Raw genomic sequence first — 13,852 nt, 5'->3', positions numbered from 1 at the left:
AGTGGCCCCGTGCCCAGCCATGGCGGAGTTCGGGGCGGCACAGGCGAATAACTGAAAGCCCCCTCCCCACCTAACCTGGTGCCCATTCTACAGCAGACCCTAGGCTGGGCCTCCTGGGCCGGACCAGGCCATGCACATGGCTCTAGCTTGAGCAATGCCTGACAGCCTTTCTGAGCGATGCTTGGCCTTTACAAGCCTTTCTTTACCCCTGCTAGAACCTCCAAGAACCTCTCTGTCCCGGGAGAGATCAGGAACGGACTCCTCTGCTGCCTCCCTCGTTCACCTCCCCCTTTCCACGCTCAGAGACGTGAAGGCCGCTGGCTGAAGGAAGAGGAACCGAAACCAGCCCGGGGTTGCGGAAGCCATCGGTTTTAATGGGGGCGAGAGGGAAGGGAAGGGGTCTGAAGTCAGGATGGTGAAGCGTGGATGGGGTGGTGTGTGGGCAGGAAGGAGTGCTTTGCGTCCTCTTTCCAGGCACGGGTCGTGGAGGAAGAGCAGGACGGCGGGACCTTCGCCTCTATGGCAGGCAAGGAGAAAGGAGAGGCGGAATCTAGGGGGAGACATGAACGGCCTCACGTCTGCGCAGGTGGGACAGTCCTGCACTTGTGTGCATGTGCGCAGAGGAGGGGGCTGGGCTGCAGGTGGGAAGGGAGCAGAGGGGCCGAGCAGTGAAGCAGCCTGGAGAACCCCACGCATCCCTCAAGATACAGACCGGCCGAACTGGCAGCCCCTGGCCCTCCACCCCGGCCCCCGGCCCTGTCCTCGACGTGCCGCCGCCCTCCTGCAGGCAGGCCTCTGTTTCTACTTCTTACGCCCAATCTGGGCCATCAGGAGCGCGTTGGCGGCTGCCTTGGCCTGCAGGTTCTTGGCCTTGGCGATGTTGAAGAGGATGTTCATGATATTCGTGGGGACATCGAGGGACAGCGTGAACTTGGTGCGCCGGTCACTCTTGGCCTTGTCCGGGTACAGCCTCCCCTTGGGCTGAGCTGGGGGCAGGAATTTGTACCGGGCGCTTCCTGCTCCGCCACCGCCCCCCGAACCTGGGAAGGTCCTCTTCTTCTTGTCCTCTTCCTCCTCCTCCTTCTCCTCGTCCTCTCCTGAGGAGGGGTCTTGGCTGGGCAGGTAGGGGAAGCCTCTCTTGCTCAGCGGCGGTGCATCCCCCAGCCGGCTCCTCCTGGCCTCCGACAGGGCTGTGCTAATACAGCTGAAGAAGGACTTGGCCCCGTAGGACTTCTGGGAGAGGCCTGGCCGGGGGGCCTCTGGGACCAGCAGCAGCAACAGCAGGAGGTGGGCTGGCTTCAGCATCTCTCCCTGTAGGCGAGAACAGGGGTGTGAGAAGGGCTCAGTGCTCGGAAGGACATGGGTTAGCATTCAATAGGGCTTTGGTCATATTCTACAACGGTTCTCCCAAGTGTGGCCTCAGGACCAGCCACAGCACCGGGAAGTTTGTTACAAATGCAAAAAGTTCTCAGGTCTCGTGCCCAGAATGACTAGATCAAAAAGTCTGGGGCCAGCGATCTGGGTTTTAATCAAGCCTTCAGGTGATTCTGATGGTCAGTGAAGTTTGAGTGCCATTAATCGGCTGGTATTGATGGTTTCTATTTCATTCAGTTTTGCTGGTCACCACTGGCCCTGCAAGATGAATGGCAAATGTTCAAGGTGAGCATTTCATAGCTTACTTGGGTTGATTTTAGTGGCCGAGTGACTTTTAGTTCTCTTATCCTTAGTGCTGCTGACTCAGTGCATCCCTATTGCTTGAAGATCATGGTGGGTGGTCCAGTCAGTGTGTCTGAGGCGGATCCTCAAGACCTGTCCCCTGATGGGCTATCAGCATTCCTCAGGAGCAAACAGGTTGTGAATTTGGTTGGCTTTACTACAGAATTTATGAAGTGAAAGTCAGTTTGGTCTTGGGGCACCTGGGTGGCTCAGATGGTTAAGCATCTGCCTTCGGCTCAGGTCATGATCCCAGGGTCCTGGGATCGAGCCCCACATCGGGCTCCTGGCTCAGCAGGGAGCCTGCTTCTCCCTCTCCCTCTGCCTCTCTCCCTGCTCATGCTCTCTCTCTCTCTCTCTGTATCTCTGTGTCTCAAATGAATAAATAAAATCTTTAAAAAAAAAAAAGAAAGAAAATCAGTTTGGTCTCTGTGTAGAGATGTTAAGTATTTCACAAAAACCACCTGTATTCTCTAGTGTTTAAGACTGATGCGACCTCAGTCTTAAAACTATCAGTTGTCTCTATTATATGTATGTTCTTGGTTATCCATCCGACTGAATGAGCGAGAAATCATCTGAGAACTAATCCGGGGACACCCATGTTCAAGGACATGCTGTACCAGGAGTAGGTCAGTGCCTTCAAGTGCAGGGCAGGTCATGCAATTGTCCAGGGCTAGGAGATGCTCAGAGGCATGAAAAGATTATAGTCTATAGCAACCATTTGAATCTAGTCTTTTATTAAAAAAAAAAAAAAGAAGAAAGAAAGAAAAGGAAAAAACCCTAAATTTAGTTTAGGAAGCATGTGTGGCCATGACAACATCCAGCTCAGTGTCCCTCCTGTACCCTGGACTGTTTGGGTTCGAAGCCATCATGGTTGTCAGGCCACCGAGCAGGGGAGAGCAGGGGAGAAAGGCTCGAGCTGGATCATTCCCACCCTCTGCCCAGCCTCTGTAGTAACAGCTCACAGCTGTGTCAGAAGACCATCAGAATTTGCGTTGTGTGTGGTCACTGTGCCTTAGGAAAATGGTGAAGTGGGCAGGATTCACCTCCTGGGTCCTAGGACCAAACCCACCCCGCACCCCAGCCCCCTTGGTCTGTCTTGTCTGCACTGTCTCCAGCTCTGAACTAAGCACATGAGATTCATTGACTTCACTGTCATCCTTCATCAGGTGTGAGAAAAAGATGTGAAGTCCAAGGTGTAGGATTTCATCAAGCCCCCTCCCCAGAGGAACGACTGCCGGCCGTTGTGCACGCCCTGACATGCTGCCCCCCCAACCTCCTCCCGTTCTCAGGATGCCCGACAATCCCAGGAGGCACAAAGAGTGAAGGGCTGCACTTGGGCTGTTTTACCTGAACTTGGAGTTTATTTTCTGCCTGAGACATCCTTGGCTCCCACAAAAGAAAGCAAGAAAAGTGTGGTTAGCTATGGAACTTGGGGGACTGCTTCTCTAAGGTAGTTTTTGAGGAAGCAAAACAAACTGGATAAATAAATGAACACGGGGGTCCTTCTGGGCATTAAGAGGGCTAGACTAGCACAGGATCGTTCTGTTTTCTGCGGTGACAGGCAGAGGTGAGGGGGGGCTGGCTGTCCGAGGCTGAGGGCTAGCCTCAGCTCTGCAAAGCGTTGTCAACATGACCTGGAGCAGGTCATTTCCCAGAAACACAGTGAGAATGAACCCACGCTGCCTTCCCAACTTCCTTAGGCTGGGCATGGACGGGGCTAGAACTGACCCTTAACCACCCGAGCCTTGTTCTCTCTCTCTGAAGGAGAATCCTGTGAGCCCTCACACACACACACACTGACCCGGCAGGTGTTGGGTAGAAGCCTGGTGTTTTCCCTGGACACTCCTCATTGTGCCTACTGCCTTCCTTTTTCTTGCGCTTAAGAAACCAGGCTGATTTGTGTGTTTGTTATTTGTTTTTACATCATAAAAATTTCTGGTTTATTTTATCAGGCAGTTATAAAAAAATAGGCAATCCTTGCTTTATATGATCTGAATGCATAGCCTTGCTGTGTCTGGGCGTGTGGCATCGTGCAGAGAAATCAACACAGACTCTGGGGTCACAGAGACCCAGGTTCAAATCCACCCCATCCCTCTTTGCCTGAGCACTGTGGGCAGATTGCTTGACCTCTGTGCATTTCAATTTCCTCGTTCGATAGATGGGGACGGCAGTAACTACCTCATAAAGCTTGCGTGGAAGATGAAATCGAGGTGGAAAACACTCTCGCTCCAGCCAGATACTTTAAAAGAAGGCCGCTTCCTGTCTGTTTCCACATAAATCATTTCCAGGCCCTATTAGGATAAGATTCAGTTCACGCATAACCATTTAGGAAGCGATACCTGCATCTACGTATTTTTATCTATATCTCTCTACATCTACATCTTAGATGCCAGGTAATTTTGATCCACTCATTTGATCCTGCAGACTGCTATCTTTATTGTGTTGTATTTCTGGTTTTTAGTTTTTGGCCATTTACCACTTTCTCCGTGCTCACCCTGGCAGGCTCCTCTTGCCCTGAACTCAGTATCAGTCAGTTGCTGTCAGCTTTTAGAGTAGTTTAGAATCACATGAGGGGATTGTTCAAACACGGGCTGCAGGGTACCATCCCAGGGGGCTTGTGGATCAGTAGGTTTGGGAGGAGGCCCGAACATCTACGTCTCTAACACCCCCCTGGAGGATGCTGATGCTGTGGGTCCGTGGACCACACCATGAGAACCACTTCTCTGGGTGTCCCCGTTCTCCCGTGAGCTCCTTAGAATTGCACACCAGATTCCCAGAGAACATTTGACAGGGGCGTATCGACTATCTCTGTGGGAAAATGGACTCGGTCTTTTAATATCGTGTTCAATAACCAAACATTTGGCTTTATCATTTACTGAGGACCCAGTTGGTTGTTGGTTGTTTTGTGTAAAAAGAGTACGAATCATGGCTTTAGCTGCCTTACAGCTTGGAGGCATCTTGAAGCTTTGGAGTTTCCAAGGGCTTGTAAGATCAGAAGGAAAGTTAAAGACTCAAAACACCAGTTCACGGAGAAAGGGTTAATGCAGGCGGGGAAGTTGTGGAGAGAGCTCAGTTTAGGCTTTTCGGGGCAGAAGGGAAGAAGCTCTTTGCTCCTCAGTCAAGTCTGATTCCCCTCCTACATTCTTTGGATTCTTTTGCCGTCACCCTATTGAGCGGACACAAAGGTTTAAGAGGTCCCTGCTACCTGCTGTGAAAATGAGCCCCCCCACCCCCCATCTAGTTAGATGGAAGGGGGGCAAAGCTCTCCATCTGTGCTTTTCGGGTTTGGGTACCTGAAACTCTGCCCTTCTTCTGGGTTCTAGCAAGGACTTCTCAAGGTGCTTCTCAGAGCTGTCCCAGGGTCCCACCCGAGGACGTGAGGCGGCGAGGGACCTGCGCCAGCCTGCAAGCCAGAACACCCCCAGGGAGAGGGTGCACCAAGGGGAAAGGTTCAGGCGGTGAAGCCAGAAGCAAACAGCTTTGCCCCGTGCCGGCCCGTTTTCCTGCAGCGAGGAGGGCAGGGCTAGTCCCCATATTACCCCGTTGGTCTGCCAACACAGGCAAGAAGCTGAATTTAAAAACCATTTTATAAAACTGTGGCTGCACAATCTAGGGTACCTTTACGCATTTCAACAGGTGTTAGAGTAAGGAGCTGTTCTCTTACGGTGGACTCCTGGAAGCGTATATGTGTGTCACACATGTTCCCACAGATGGCTAAGCGGCTCACCCTCCAAGTGAGCTAGGAGGGTCTGTACGTGAAAGGCTCTTCCCCCCGAAGAGGGAGGAAGAGGAGAAACGTTGACATGTTATAGAGAACGTGTCCCTGGCAGTGCTCATAGTCTTCTTACTTAACCCATTCTCAGAACTGGTGCGTGTGTGTGTGTGTGTGTGTGTTCACTAGATTGTCACATTTGAGGAGAAAATTGCAAATAGGATTTCTCAGAGAACTTGGACATCAAACAGAGACATCAAAATCCATCTTTATATTCCCTCCCCCTCACAGGTGGTACCAAGTCATTACAGATGTCTGTCTCCTTCCTCTGGTGTCCCCAGCTTGCCAAGGGAGAAAGGAGGCATAGGACCTGGGTTCAAAACTGGGGGCTCACCCCCTCACCTGCCCCGGGGTGAATCACTTAGCCTCTCTGCAGCCACAGCCTGAGAAGGAGACGTTCCATGCCCCACAGGTGTACAGAGAGGAAGCGATACGTGCAAGCACCCTCCTGTTCCTGGGCAGGAGTGTGGGGAATAACAGCCTGTAGTTTGTAGTGTCTACTCACACCCACCTCCCCATTTCTTCGGAAAAATAACATTTGCAAGAACCCACACTGCCTCCAGTCTATTACCTTTGCAAAGCAGGTCTCTCTGTACCAACAAAGGGAGGATGGATTATTCCTTACCTAAAATGCAGACTGTGGTGTTCTACACTCTGCTCCCTGGGGCTGGTGCCCAGGAGGGCGCTTGCAGCCTTTGTCTCTCACCCCTGTCCAGTCCCCAGTACGTCCTGCCTAACCCAGGGCAAATAAAGTCATCTTTCATGGACAAGTCCCCAGCCCAAACCTTACCTGTGAGTGTCCTTCGCTCCGGGGTAGAAATGCTCAGGGAGGCGGGCGGCAGCTTCAGGACCAGGAGGTCTGCCCCAGAAACATCCCCTTGAACTTCTGTCTCTGCTGGGGTCACGGCTCCTTCTTTTCTTGTATTGTTCCGAAGTGGGCCGTGATATTTCCTCTCTATGGAAACCACTCCACTCCCTCGTGTGTATATATAAAAGTGACAGATTACAGGTTGGATTGTAATCCCAGACGCAGTGTCTACACTGGGATGTGATTCCGTTTAAAATACAACCGAACCAGCTGTGCGCGTCACTCTGTGTCCCTGACCCCTCCTACACACCTCCCCACCCGGCCCTCCCTTTGCCTCCCACTTCCCCTCCTGCCCTAGCAACTTGCTCATTGATAAAAAGAAGAAAATACGCTGTTAAATTGAGAAGCAGCTCCTTTGAAGGGTTTTATTACTGATCTTAGCTCTTACTGATTTCCGTCTTCCTACATCCTCGTCACTCGACCCCTCCTTTTGGGAATCTGGACGCAGGACCTGCTTTGAAAGTAGAGAAGGTGACTTGAAGTTCATCTGTTGTCTTTAGTCCTTGTGGGTCCTGATGTGCAGTGTTACCTCTGGTTGCTCACAGAGCTCTGTAAGTTTGTGTTCATCAAAGAGCACATGAGAGGACAGGCATAGTGTACCTAGAGCTTCTGATGGAAAATCATTTGAATTTTACCCATTTTTTTTCATCCATTCATCCAATATTTTTTGGAGCCCCTGCTGTGTACCAGGTGTTGGCAGGGCCCTGAGGAATTCAAAGAAGTTTTTCTTATAGACACCACAGTTTAGAAAGATACGTAAAAACAGCCTAATTTCAGCATGGCGAATGCCAGAGTACAGAAGGGAGCATCCCCGTCCTGGAGACTCAAGATAAGTCATGTGCATCAGGAGAGGAGAGTGGAGGTTCAGACAGAATGGAGGTTTGGGAGGGAGAGAACCAGCGAGGAGGACTGAGGATGTGGGAGGCAGGTGGGCAATGCTGGGTCAGGAGGCTGGCTTCCCACTGGGAGGCCCCAACACCCAGGCAAGGGGGTTTCGATTTCATTCCAAATACAATGGTGAAGATATAGGGACATTGAGGCAGGCAACCAACCCCCTTTTTTCACAGATCGGGACACCAAGGACAGAGTCAGGGTGAGAATCCGGGTCTCCTGTGGGCCCAGAGCTCTTGGAACCTCTGGCCGAACCATTTGGAAGGGCCATGCAAGACCCACACTGTGTCCAGGACTCTAGGCAAGACCACAGCTCCCCACCCTTGATGGGTGTTCTCACCTCCTAAAATTCCTCTAGATGAAGAGCTACGTGGACTTCTGGAACTATCCCAACATCTTCATGCTCACAGGTATTTTGGGGAACAAGTGGAAAGCCTTGTGGGGAAGGATGCGAGGCCCCCCAGAGTCTCAGCCTTCATTGTGGACGCGCAGGATTGGACCTCACTGCGCCTTCTTCCGAAGGTGCCTGGCTGAGGTTTTCCTGGGATGAGTGGCCACATGAAACTAGAGATCTGATCCAAACTCATTCATTCCCTTGTTCACTCATTCATATATCCGTCTTTGGGAGAAATTCTCTTTCTCCCATTTCAGATAATTAGGCAGTAATGGAATTTGTGTAGGTTGAGGGGTAGATAGTTAAAAACCCGGTTTAACCCCTTCTCTGCCTTTGTGAGCTCTAGGATTCGAGGGAGGTGGTTTTGGGAAGATACCCAACATTGCTACCCCTAGAGTGGAGATTCTCAGCCTTGGCACTACTGACATTTTGAGCCGGGTAATGTTGTGGGGGGCTGTCCTAGAATCGTAGGATGTTAGCAGCATCATCCCTTTCCTTATGACATTCCAGAGCACACCCTAGCCTTGCCCATGTGTGACAACCCAAACTGTCTCCAGCTAGGTCTCCCGGGGACCAAACTGACCTAGTTGAGAACCACTGCCCTAGAAGATGGGATTTAGAAAGAGAGACCATAAACACTGGCTTCTCTTTTTGCTGATCTGCCCTGTCTCCTCTCAACTTCCTACAAAATCTCTCTACCTGAGTCCGAAGCGCCACAGGATTGTGGAGCCTCTCTTGTCAGGGGCTAGTGGCTGTCCTTGAGCATGCCATCCCCTCTCCAGACAGAGGCAGGCTCATGAGTCCCCATCGGCCCATCTGCATTGGCCTTGGGGTTGCCGATGGCCCCCAGGAGCTCTCAGCCTGGGAGGAGGAGGGTCCCACGTGTGGTCGCATAGCCCTGGGTGGTGGCTGAGCGTGCAGTCCTAAAGGTGCTTTTCTTAGAGATTAAAACCTCAAGAGCAGTCTGTTTGCTTTACAACCGCACAGCCACTTCTGGCTGCATCTGATGGAGGCTTGGAGAGAACTGTGGACAGAAGGAAGCCCACTGGTGAGCAAAAGCCCCTGGGGTGTCCTTCCCTTCCTGGTAAACTGTGGTCTCTGTTCTGTTCCTCTGCTGCTGAGCTCTGCTTGTGCTGTTCTCTGGCCCTGGCAAGCCATCGGTACCTTCCGTGGATTCTGCACTAGAATGTTGGTTAGGGACGTAGAGGGTACGTGGAACACGCTGACCAGCTTCACATGAGAATAGAACCGGCTTATATTTACAACGCTCATGTCTCCGAAGCACTCAGAGCCGTTACACGTAATAACAATTAGTTTCTCAACTGCTGAGCGAGGCAGCAAAAGAAAAAGGCAGGGAAAGGAGTTAGGGAATTGCAAGAGCGCTTGATTTACAGGGGAGAGGATTTACCTTGGTTTCGGGAAAGAGCATTTTCCTTTCTGCTGTAGTAGCTCGCATGGCGATTTGCTTAGGACTAGCGCATTCTCTGCTCCTTTGTATCCTGCTTTATGAAACTTGGGTTAGTGAGCCCTCCCTGTTTTTCTAACAAGGTTGGTATCAAGATAGCATTTGTAGGAACTTGATGAAGGCTTACATGAACGCAGAATATTATTGTCAGGCTTACAGTCCTGTCTTCCCCTCACTTTCCCTGATTCTCAGTTTACTTGACTCCTCCGTGTCTGGCCAGTGTGTTAATGTTCCACTCTGTTTGTGGGTTTCTTACTGTGGATCCTTCTATCTTTTTGGAGTGTTGGGTACATACAAGTGTCTGTTTCATCATATGACTGTCTACCCCTTCATGCCAAATAATGCTGATTGTCTTGAAGTGTGCTTTGCTTGGTATCCAAATAGCTATTCCAGTTTTCTGTTGGGTAACGTTCCCTTGGTGCACTTTTCCGGTCTTTTCCGCATCAACATTTTTTTGTCAATGGTACATATTTAAATTTTAAAATAACCTGTATTTTAACAAGACATTTAACACACTTGTACTAAGTGATTACAGATGTATTTGGATTATTTTCTGCTGTGTCACATTGTGCTTTCTATTTGCCCTGGGGTTTTCCTTGTCTGTGTTCTGCTGGATTAATTCTTCATTTTCATTTTCCCTCCTATTCATTTATAATATAAACATTCAAAGCCACAGTGTTTCCTTGAAGCCCTGCTTTCCCTGCATCCCACAAAAAATGAACAGCCCACTCTTAACCTGGTAAAATTGTTCTATCTGTTGGGGAGGGGAGACCCGTGCTTTGACTCCTGTTTCTTGCAACAAGCAGGATGGATTTCGTTGTTAATAGTGAGTACTTCTGCAATAATAGCAGGCCCATTACGCCGAGGTCACATCCAGTCCTAACTGGGAGCAGTCACCCAACACCTCCCCCGTGGATCTGTGGCAGATTGTTTTCACTGGACTTTGTATTCATCTTGCAACCAGTGGTGGTGGGAACAGGTGGGGAAAGTTCTGGCTTGTCTCCAGATCCAGGCGCAGAGGTGATGTGTCAGACATTTTATGGTTCTCTCTAATGGACTTTGGGTAGCTGATGGGTTCATGGAGCAAAGCTCCTGGGGGCCAGGGCTATGTGGAACAAAGACTCAAAAGCTTTCTGCTTCTCCAAGGAAGGGGCGGACATGCGCCTTCTTGGAGAGCCTTGTATGCCTGTTCTACAGCTATCTTCCCAAACTCGGGGGGCTATTTATGTGGTGGGCAGACCAAGTAAGCAATAGCACCAGATCCATGTAGAGGACAGACGTTTTCTCTAGTGACAAAGGAAATGGGAACTCTCTGAAACATCTGTACAAAAACAGTAGAGTGGGCAGCGTGCTCCCCCACGTCTGCATGGAAGACGGTCAGCAGTGATGGTGGCCAAACAGACGCCATTCCTCCAAGAGCAGTAAATGCACCTGTGCCCCTTCTTCCCTTCCAGCCCCTGCACTGACTCGACGCGGCTCGGAACCCCTGTCTACATGCCTGCAGGTTAATCAGGTACGATGCTCCGTCAGTTATCTCATCAATAATGAGAAAGAGAACCCCGCATATTCCTATCTGCTAGGAATTTTAATCTGTTTCCCTTGGCAAGCATCGGCTTTGGAGCCGGCTGCCATTACCACTGAGCTCGCAGCTGACAGTGCTGTACCTCCCGCTTGGGCGCAGCTCCGTCTAACGGGTATCTTCTCTGTAAGGCACATCACAGAGCTCCTGCTCTGAGGACCCGCCTGACAGTATTTCAGCTCTCCACCTGGGGGCCATTTAAAGCAGCAAAATCACCACCAAAAAACACACAAATGCTAAAGTGCAGCAGAAGTGTATTGCAAAAAGGGCACGCCTTTGTACTAGGGGCGCTGAAAGCAGACGGCAGCGTTACCTTGCTCAAGCTGAGATAGGAACGTGTGCACTGGGGTCTCAAACTTTCACCCCTCTGCACAGGTACCTGTACCTGAACGACCCTGAAAGGGCCATGAGTATTAATTTTGGAGTTACAAGTAAGTTGTAATAAGTAAGTGGTCTCTTTTTTAACGTTTTATTTATCTGAGAGAAAGAGAGAGCACACAAGCAAGGAGAGGGGCAGAGGGAGAGAGAGAAGCAGACTACTCGCTGAGCAGGGAGCCCAACTCGGGACTTGTTCTCAGGACTCTGGGATGACGACCTGAGCTGAAAGCAGACACCTAACCGACTGAGCCACCCAGGCACCTCAAGTAAGTGTTTTGTATTCTTTTATGAGCTGGTCAGTCAGGTGCGGCTGTAAGAGGAGATGCAAGGAGGACTCGGGAAAGCAAAGTTTATTATACTCAAAGGTCCTGCAGGCAGGAGGCACGGCCGCCATGCAGGGCCACATGGGGAAACACCAGGGAGGTCAGGAGGCAGAAAACAGGAACAAGGAGAGTGCTTAGCCATGGCCTTTTTTGGGGTTTTTGCAGGAAAGGAAAGACAAGATAGTGAACAACTTGGCAGGCTCGGGGCTGTAGGCGTGTCCCTGATTACCTGGCCCCTGGTCCTGGGATGATGAAAGCAGAGGAACCTTGCCTCCTGGGGTGCACAGACCCCACGGAGAAGTCTGGCTCAGGACTGGGTAGTTCGCAGGTCACAGGTGTGTTATCTCGAAGGATTGCCTAGCCCCAGGAAGGCAGTGTCTCCCGGCTGGAAAGTTTCTTCAGGATGACAAAACATCATAATATACAGAAAATCATACATGTATTTTTTTATGTGCATACAACATACACAATACAGTGAGCAGACTGTGGTATAGAATCCATGATCACAAGGACCAGCTCCATGTGCTGAATGAATGAATGGAAACAGGAAGCCGGAAGCAGGGTGACGAGTTTTTCCTTTGTAACAAGTTCCCTTTACCCTTTTGCCTCTCTCGTGGTATAACTTGTGACTCAGGTAAGGATGGCAGACTGCAATAAGCCTAAACCTCCAACTCTGACTATATAGAAATTCTGGATAAAAATACATCATTTAAAAATGCATTTCTGAGCTCACAAGGAGGAAGGGGAGTTGGGGAGGGTCCTCTGGCACCAGAACACAGGGGACTAAAAATCAAAGTTACAAACACATAAACGGATGTCACATTTGCCCTGGGGGGAGACCGCTGGGCCTAGGAGTCAGGGACATTGGCTTTAACATCTACGAGGGACTCAAGGTTAGTTTTAGAACTGAGACGCCCGCAAAAACTTTCTATGGGAGCCAAAGATAAATCAATGTTCATTGCAGCAATGTCCACAATAGCCAAACTGTGGAAAGAGCCGAGATGCCCTTCAACAGATGAATGGATAAAGAAGATGTGGTCCGTATATACAATGGAATATTACTCAGCCATCAGAAAGGATGAATACCCACCATTTGCACTGACCTGGATGGAGCTGGAGGGGATTATGCTACGTGAAATAAGTCAAGCAGAGAACGTTAATTATCATATGGTTTCACTTATTTGTGGAACATAAGGAATAGCATGGAGGACATTAGGAGAAGGAAGGGAAAACTGAAGGGGGGTGGAATTGGAGAGGGAGATGAACCATGAGAGACTCTGGACTCTGAGAAACAAACTGAGGGTTTTAGAGGGGAGGGGGGTAGGGGATGGGTTAGCCCGATGATGGGTATTAAAGAGGGCAAGTACTGCATGGAGCACTGGGTGTTATACGAGAACAATGAATCATGGAACACTACATCAAAAACTAGTGATGTAATGTATGGTGACTAACATAACATAATAAAATAAAATTTAAAAAATAAAAAAAAAATCAATGTGGAAATGGAAAGAACTTTAAAATGTCTCAAGAGCAAAATTGGCTCCTTGTGAGAAGTGAATGGCTTGGTGAAATTAAGATATTTGGTTACAATTGTAGAATATCTCCCGCCCCTTGATTTGGAAGGCTGTGCTAAAAGGGGGTCTGAGAAAATTTGCCCTCTCCAGCTCTGCGCTGTCCTGTGTGGGAGGTACTAGCCGCCTGGGGCTATCGAGCACTTGAAGCGTGATTAATCTCCATCGAGGTGGTTCTGAGTGTGAAACACACTATATTTCAAAGACTTAGTATGGAAAGGTGTAAAGATCTCATTAACAATTTTTTATATCCTTATGTGTTGAAATAACATTTTGGATATATTGTATTAGATAAAATATATTAATCAAACTAATTTCACTTAGTTTTTTTCCTCTTTAAAAATGTGGTTACTGGGGCGCCTGGGTGGCTCAGTCGGTAAAGCGTCTGCCTTCGGCTCAGGTCATGATCTCAGGGTCCTGGGATTGAGCCCCGCATCAGGCTCCCTGTTTTGTGGGGAGCCTGCTTCTCCCTCTCCCGTTCCCCCTGCTTGTGCTCTCTCTCTCACTCTCTCTCTCTCAAATAAATAAATAAAATCTTTAAAAAAAAATGTGTTTACTGATCCAACCCACCATGGTGGGTATAGTGACAATTACATGAGGTCACACATGTTATCACCTGCATAGTACCTAGCCTAAGAAAGGTGCTTACAAGATGTAAATTTCCTCCATTTCTTCTTGGCAACCGAAATAAAAAGTCTATTAACTTCAGCCAATAATGTCACCATGCATGAGGGAACACATCTCTTCATTACCCTTGTCAGCTTTGAATATTATAAAGATGTTTATCCTGTTTGTTTTAATTTGCTTTTCTTCGTATTAATGAGGCTGAACATTTTCTCAACACTGCTGGGGGTAGTGTAAAAGTTTTCTGAAATGATCTTATCAAGAATCTTTA

At 49.3% G+C, this 13,852-nt stretch overlaps 1 protein-coding gene and 1 long non-coding RNA gene across 2 annotated transcripts; one reads left to right on the top strand and one right to left on the bottom strand.

The window, feature by feature from the left end:
- Nucleotides 1-354: 354 nt before the first annotated feature.
- Nucleotides 355-6,550, bottom strand: UCN3 (urocortin 3). Its single transcript, XM_006741419.2, has 2 exons — nucleotides 6,279-6,550; nucleotides 355-1,311 (listed from the first exon to the last, which is right to left on the bottom strand). The coding sequence occupies exon 2, from the start codon at nucleotides 1,303-1,305 to the stop codon at nucleotides 802-804; it is 504 nt and encodes a 167-aa protein (XP_006741482.1). The 5' UTR covers nucleotides 1,306-1,311; nucleotides 6,279-6,550; the 3' UTR covers nucleotides 355-801.
- On the top strand, nucleotides 6,487-13,707 carry LOC145721627 (uncharacterized). The gene is made up of 3 exons (XR_014145444.1): nucleotides 6,487-7,657; nucleotides 10,561-11,329; nucleotides 11,862-13,707. It is a non-coding gene; the product is annotated as an uncharacterized LOC145721627 (long non-coding RNA).
- Nucleotides 13,708-13,852: the final 145 nt, after the last annotated feature.

Source organism: Leptonychotes weddellii, chromosome 5 (genome assembly GCF_054177405.1).
Source record: "Leptonychotes weddellii isolate Sample4059 chromosome 5, ASM5417740v2, whole genome shotgun sequence".
NCBI classification, from domain to species: domain Eukaryota; kingdom Metazoa; phylum Chordata; class Mammalia; order Carnivora; family Phocidae; genus Leptonychotes; species Leptonychotes weddellii.
The sequence above is the reverse complement of the archived record's forward strand: the minus strand, read 5'-3'. Positions and strand labels throughout refer to the sequence as shown.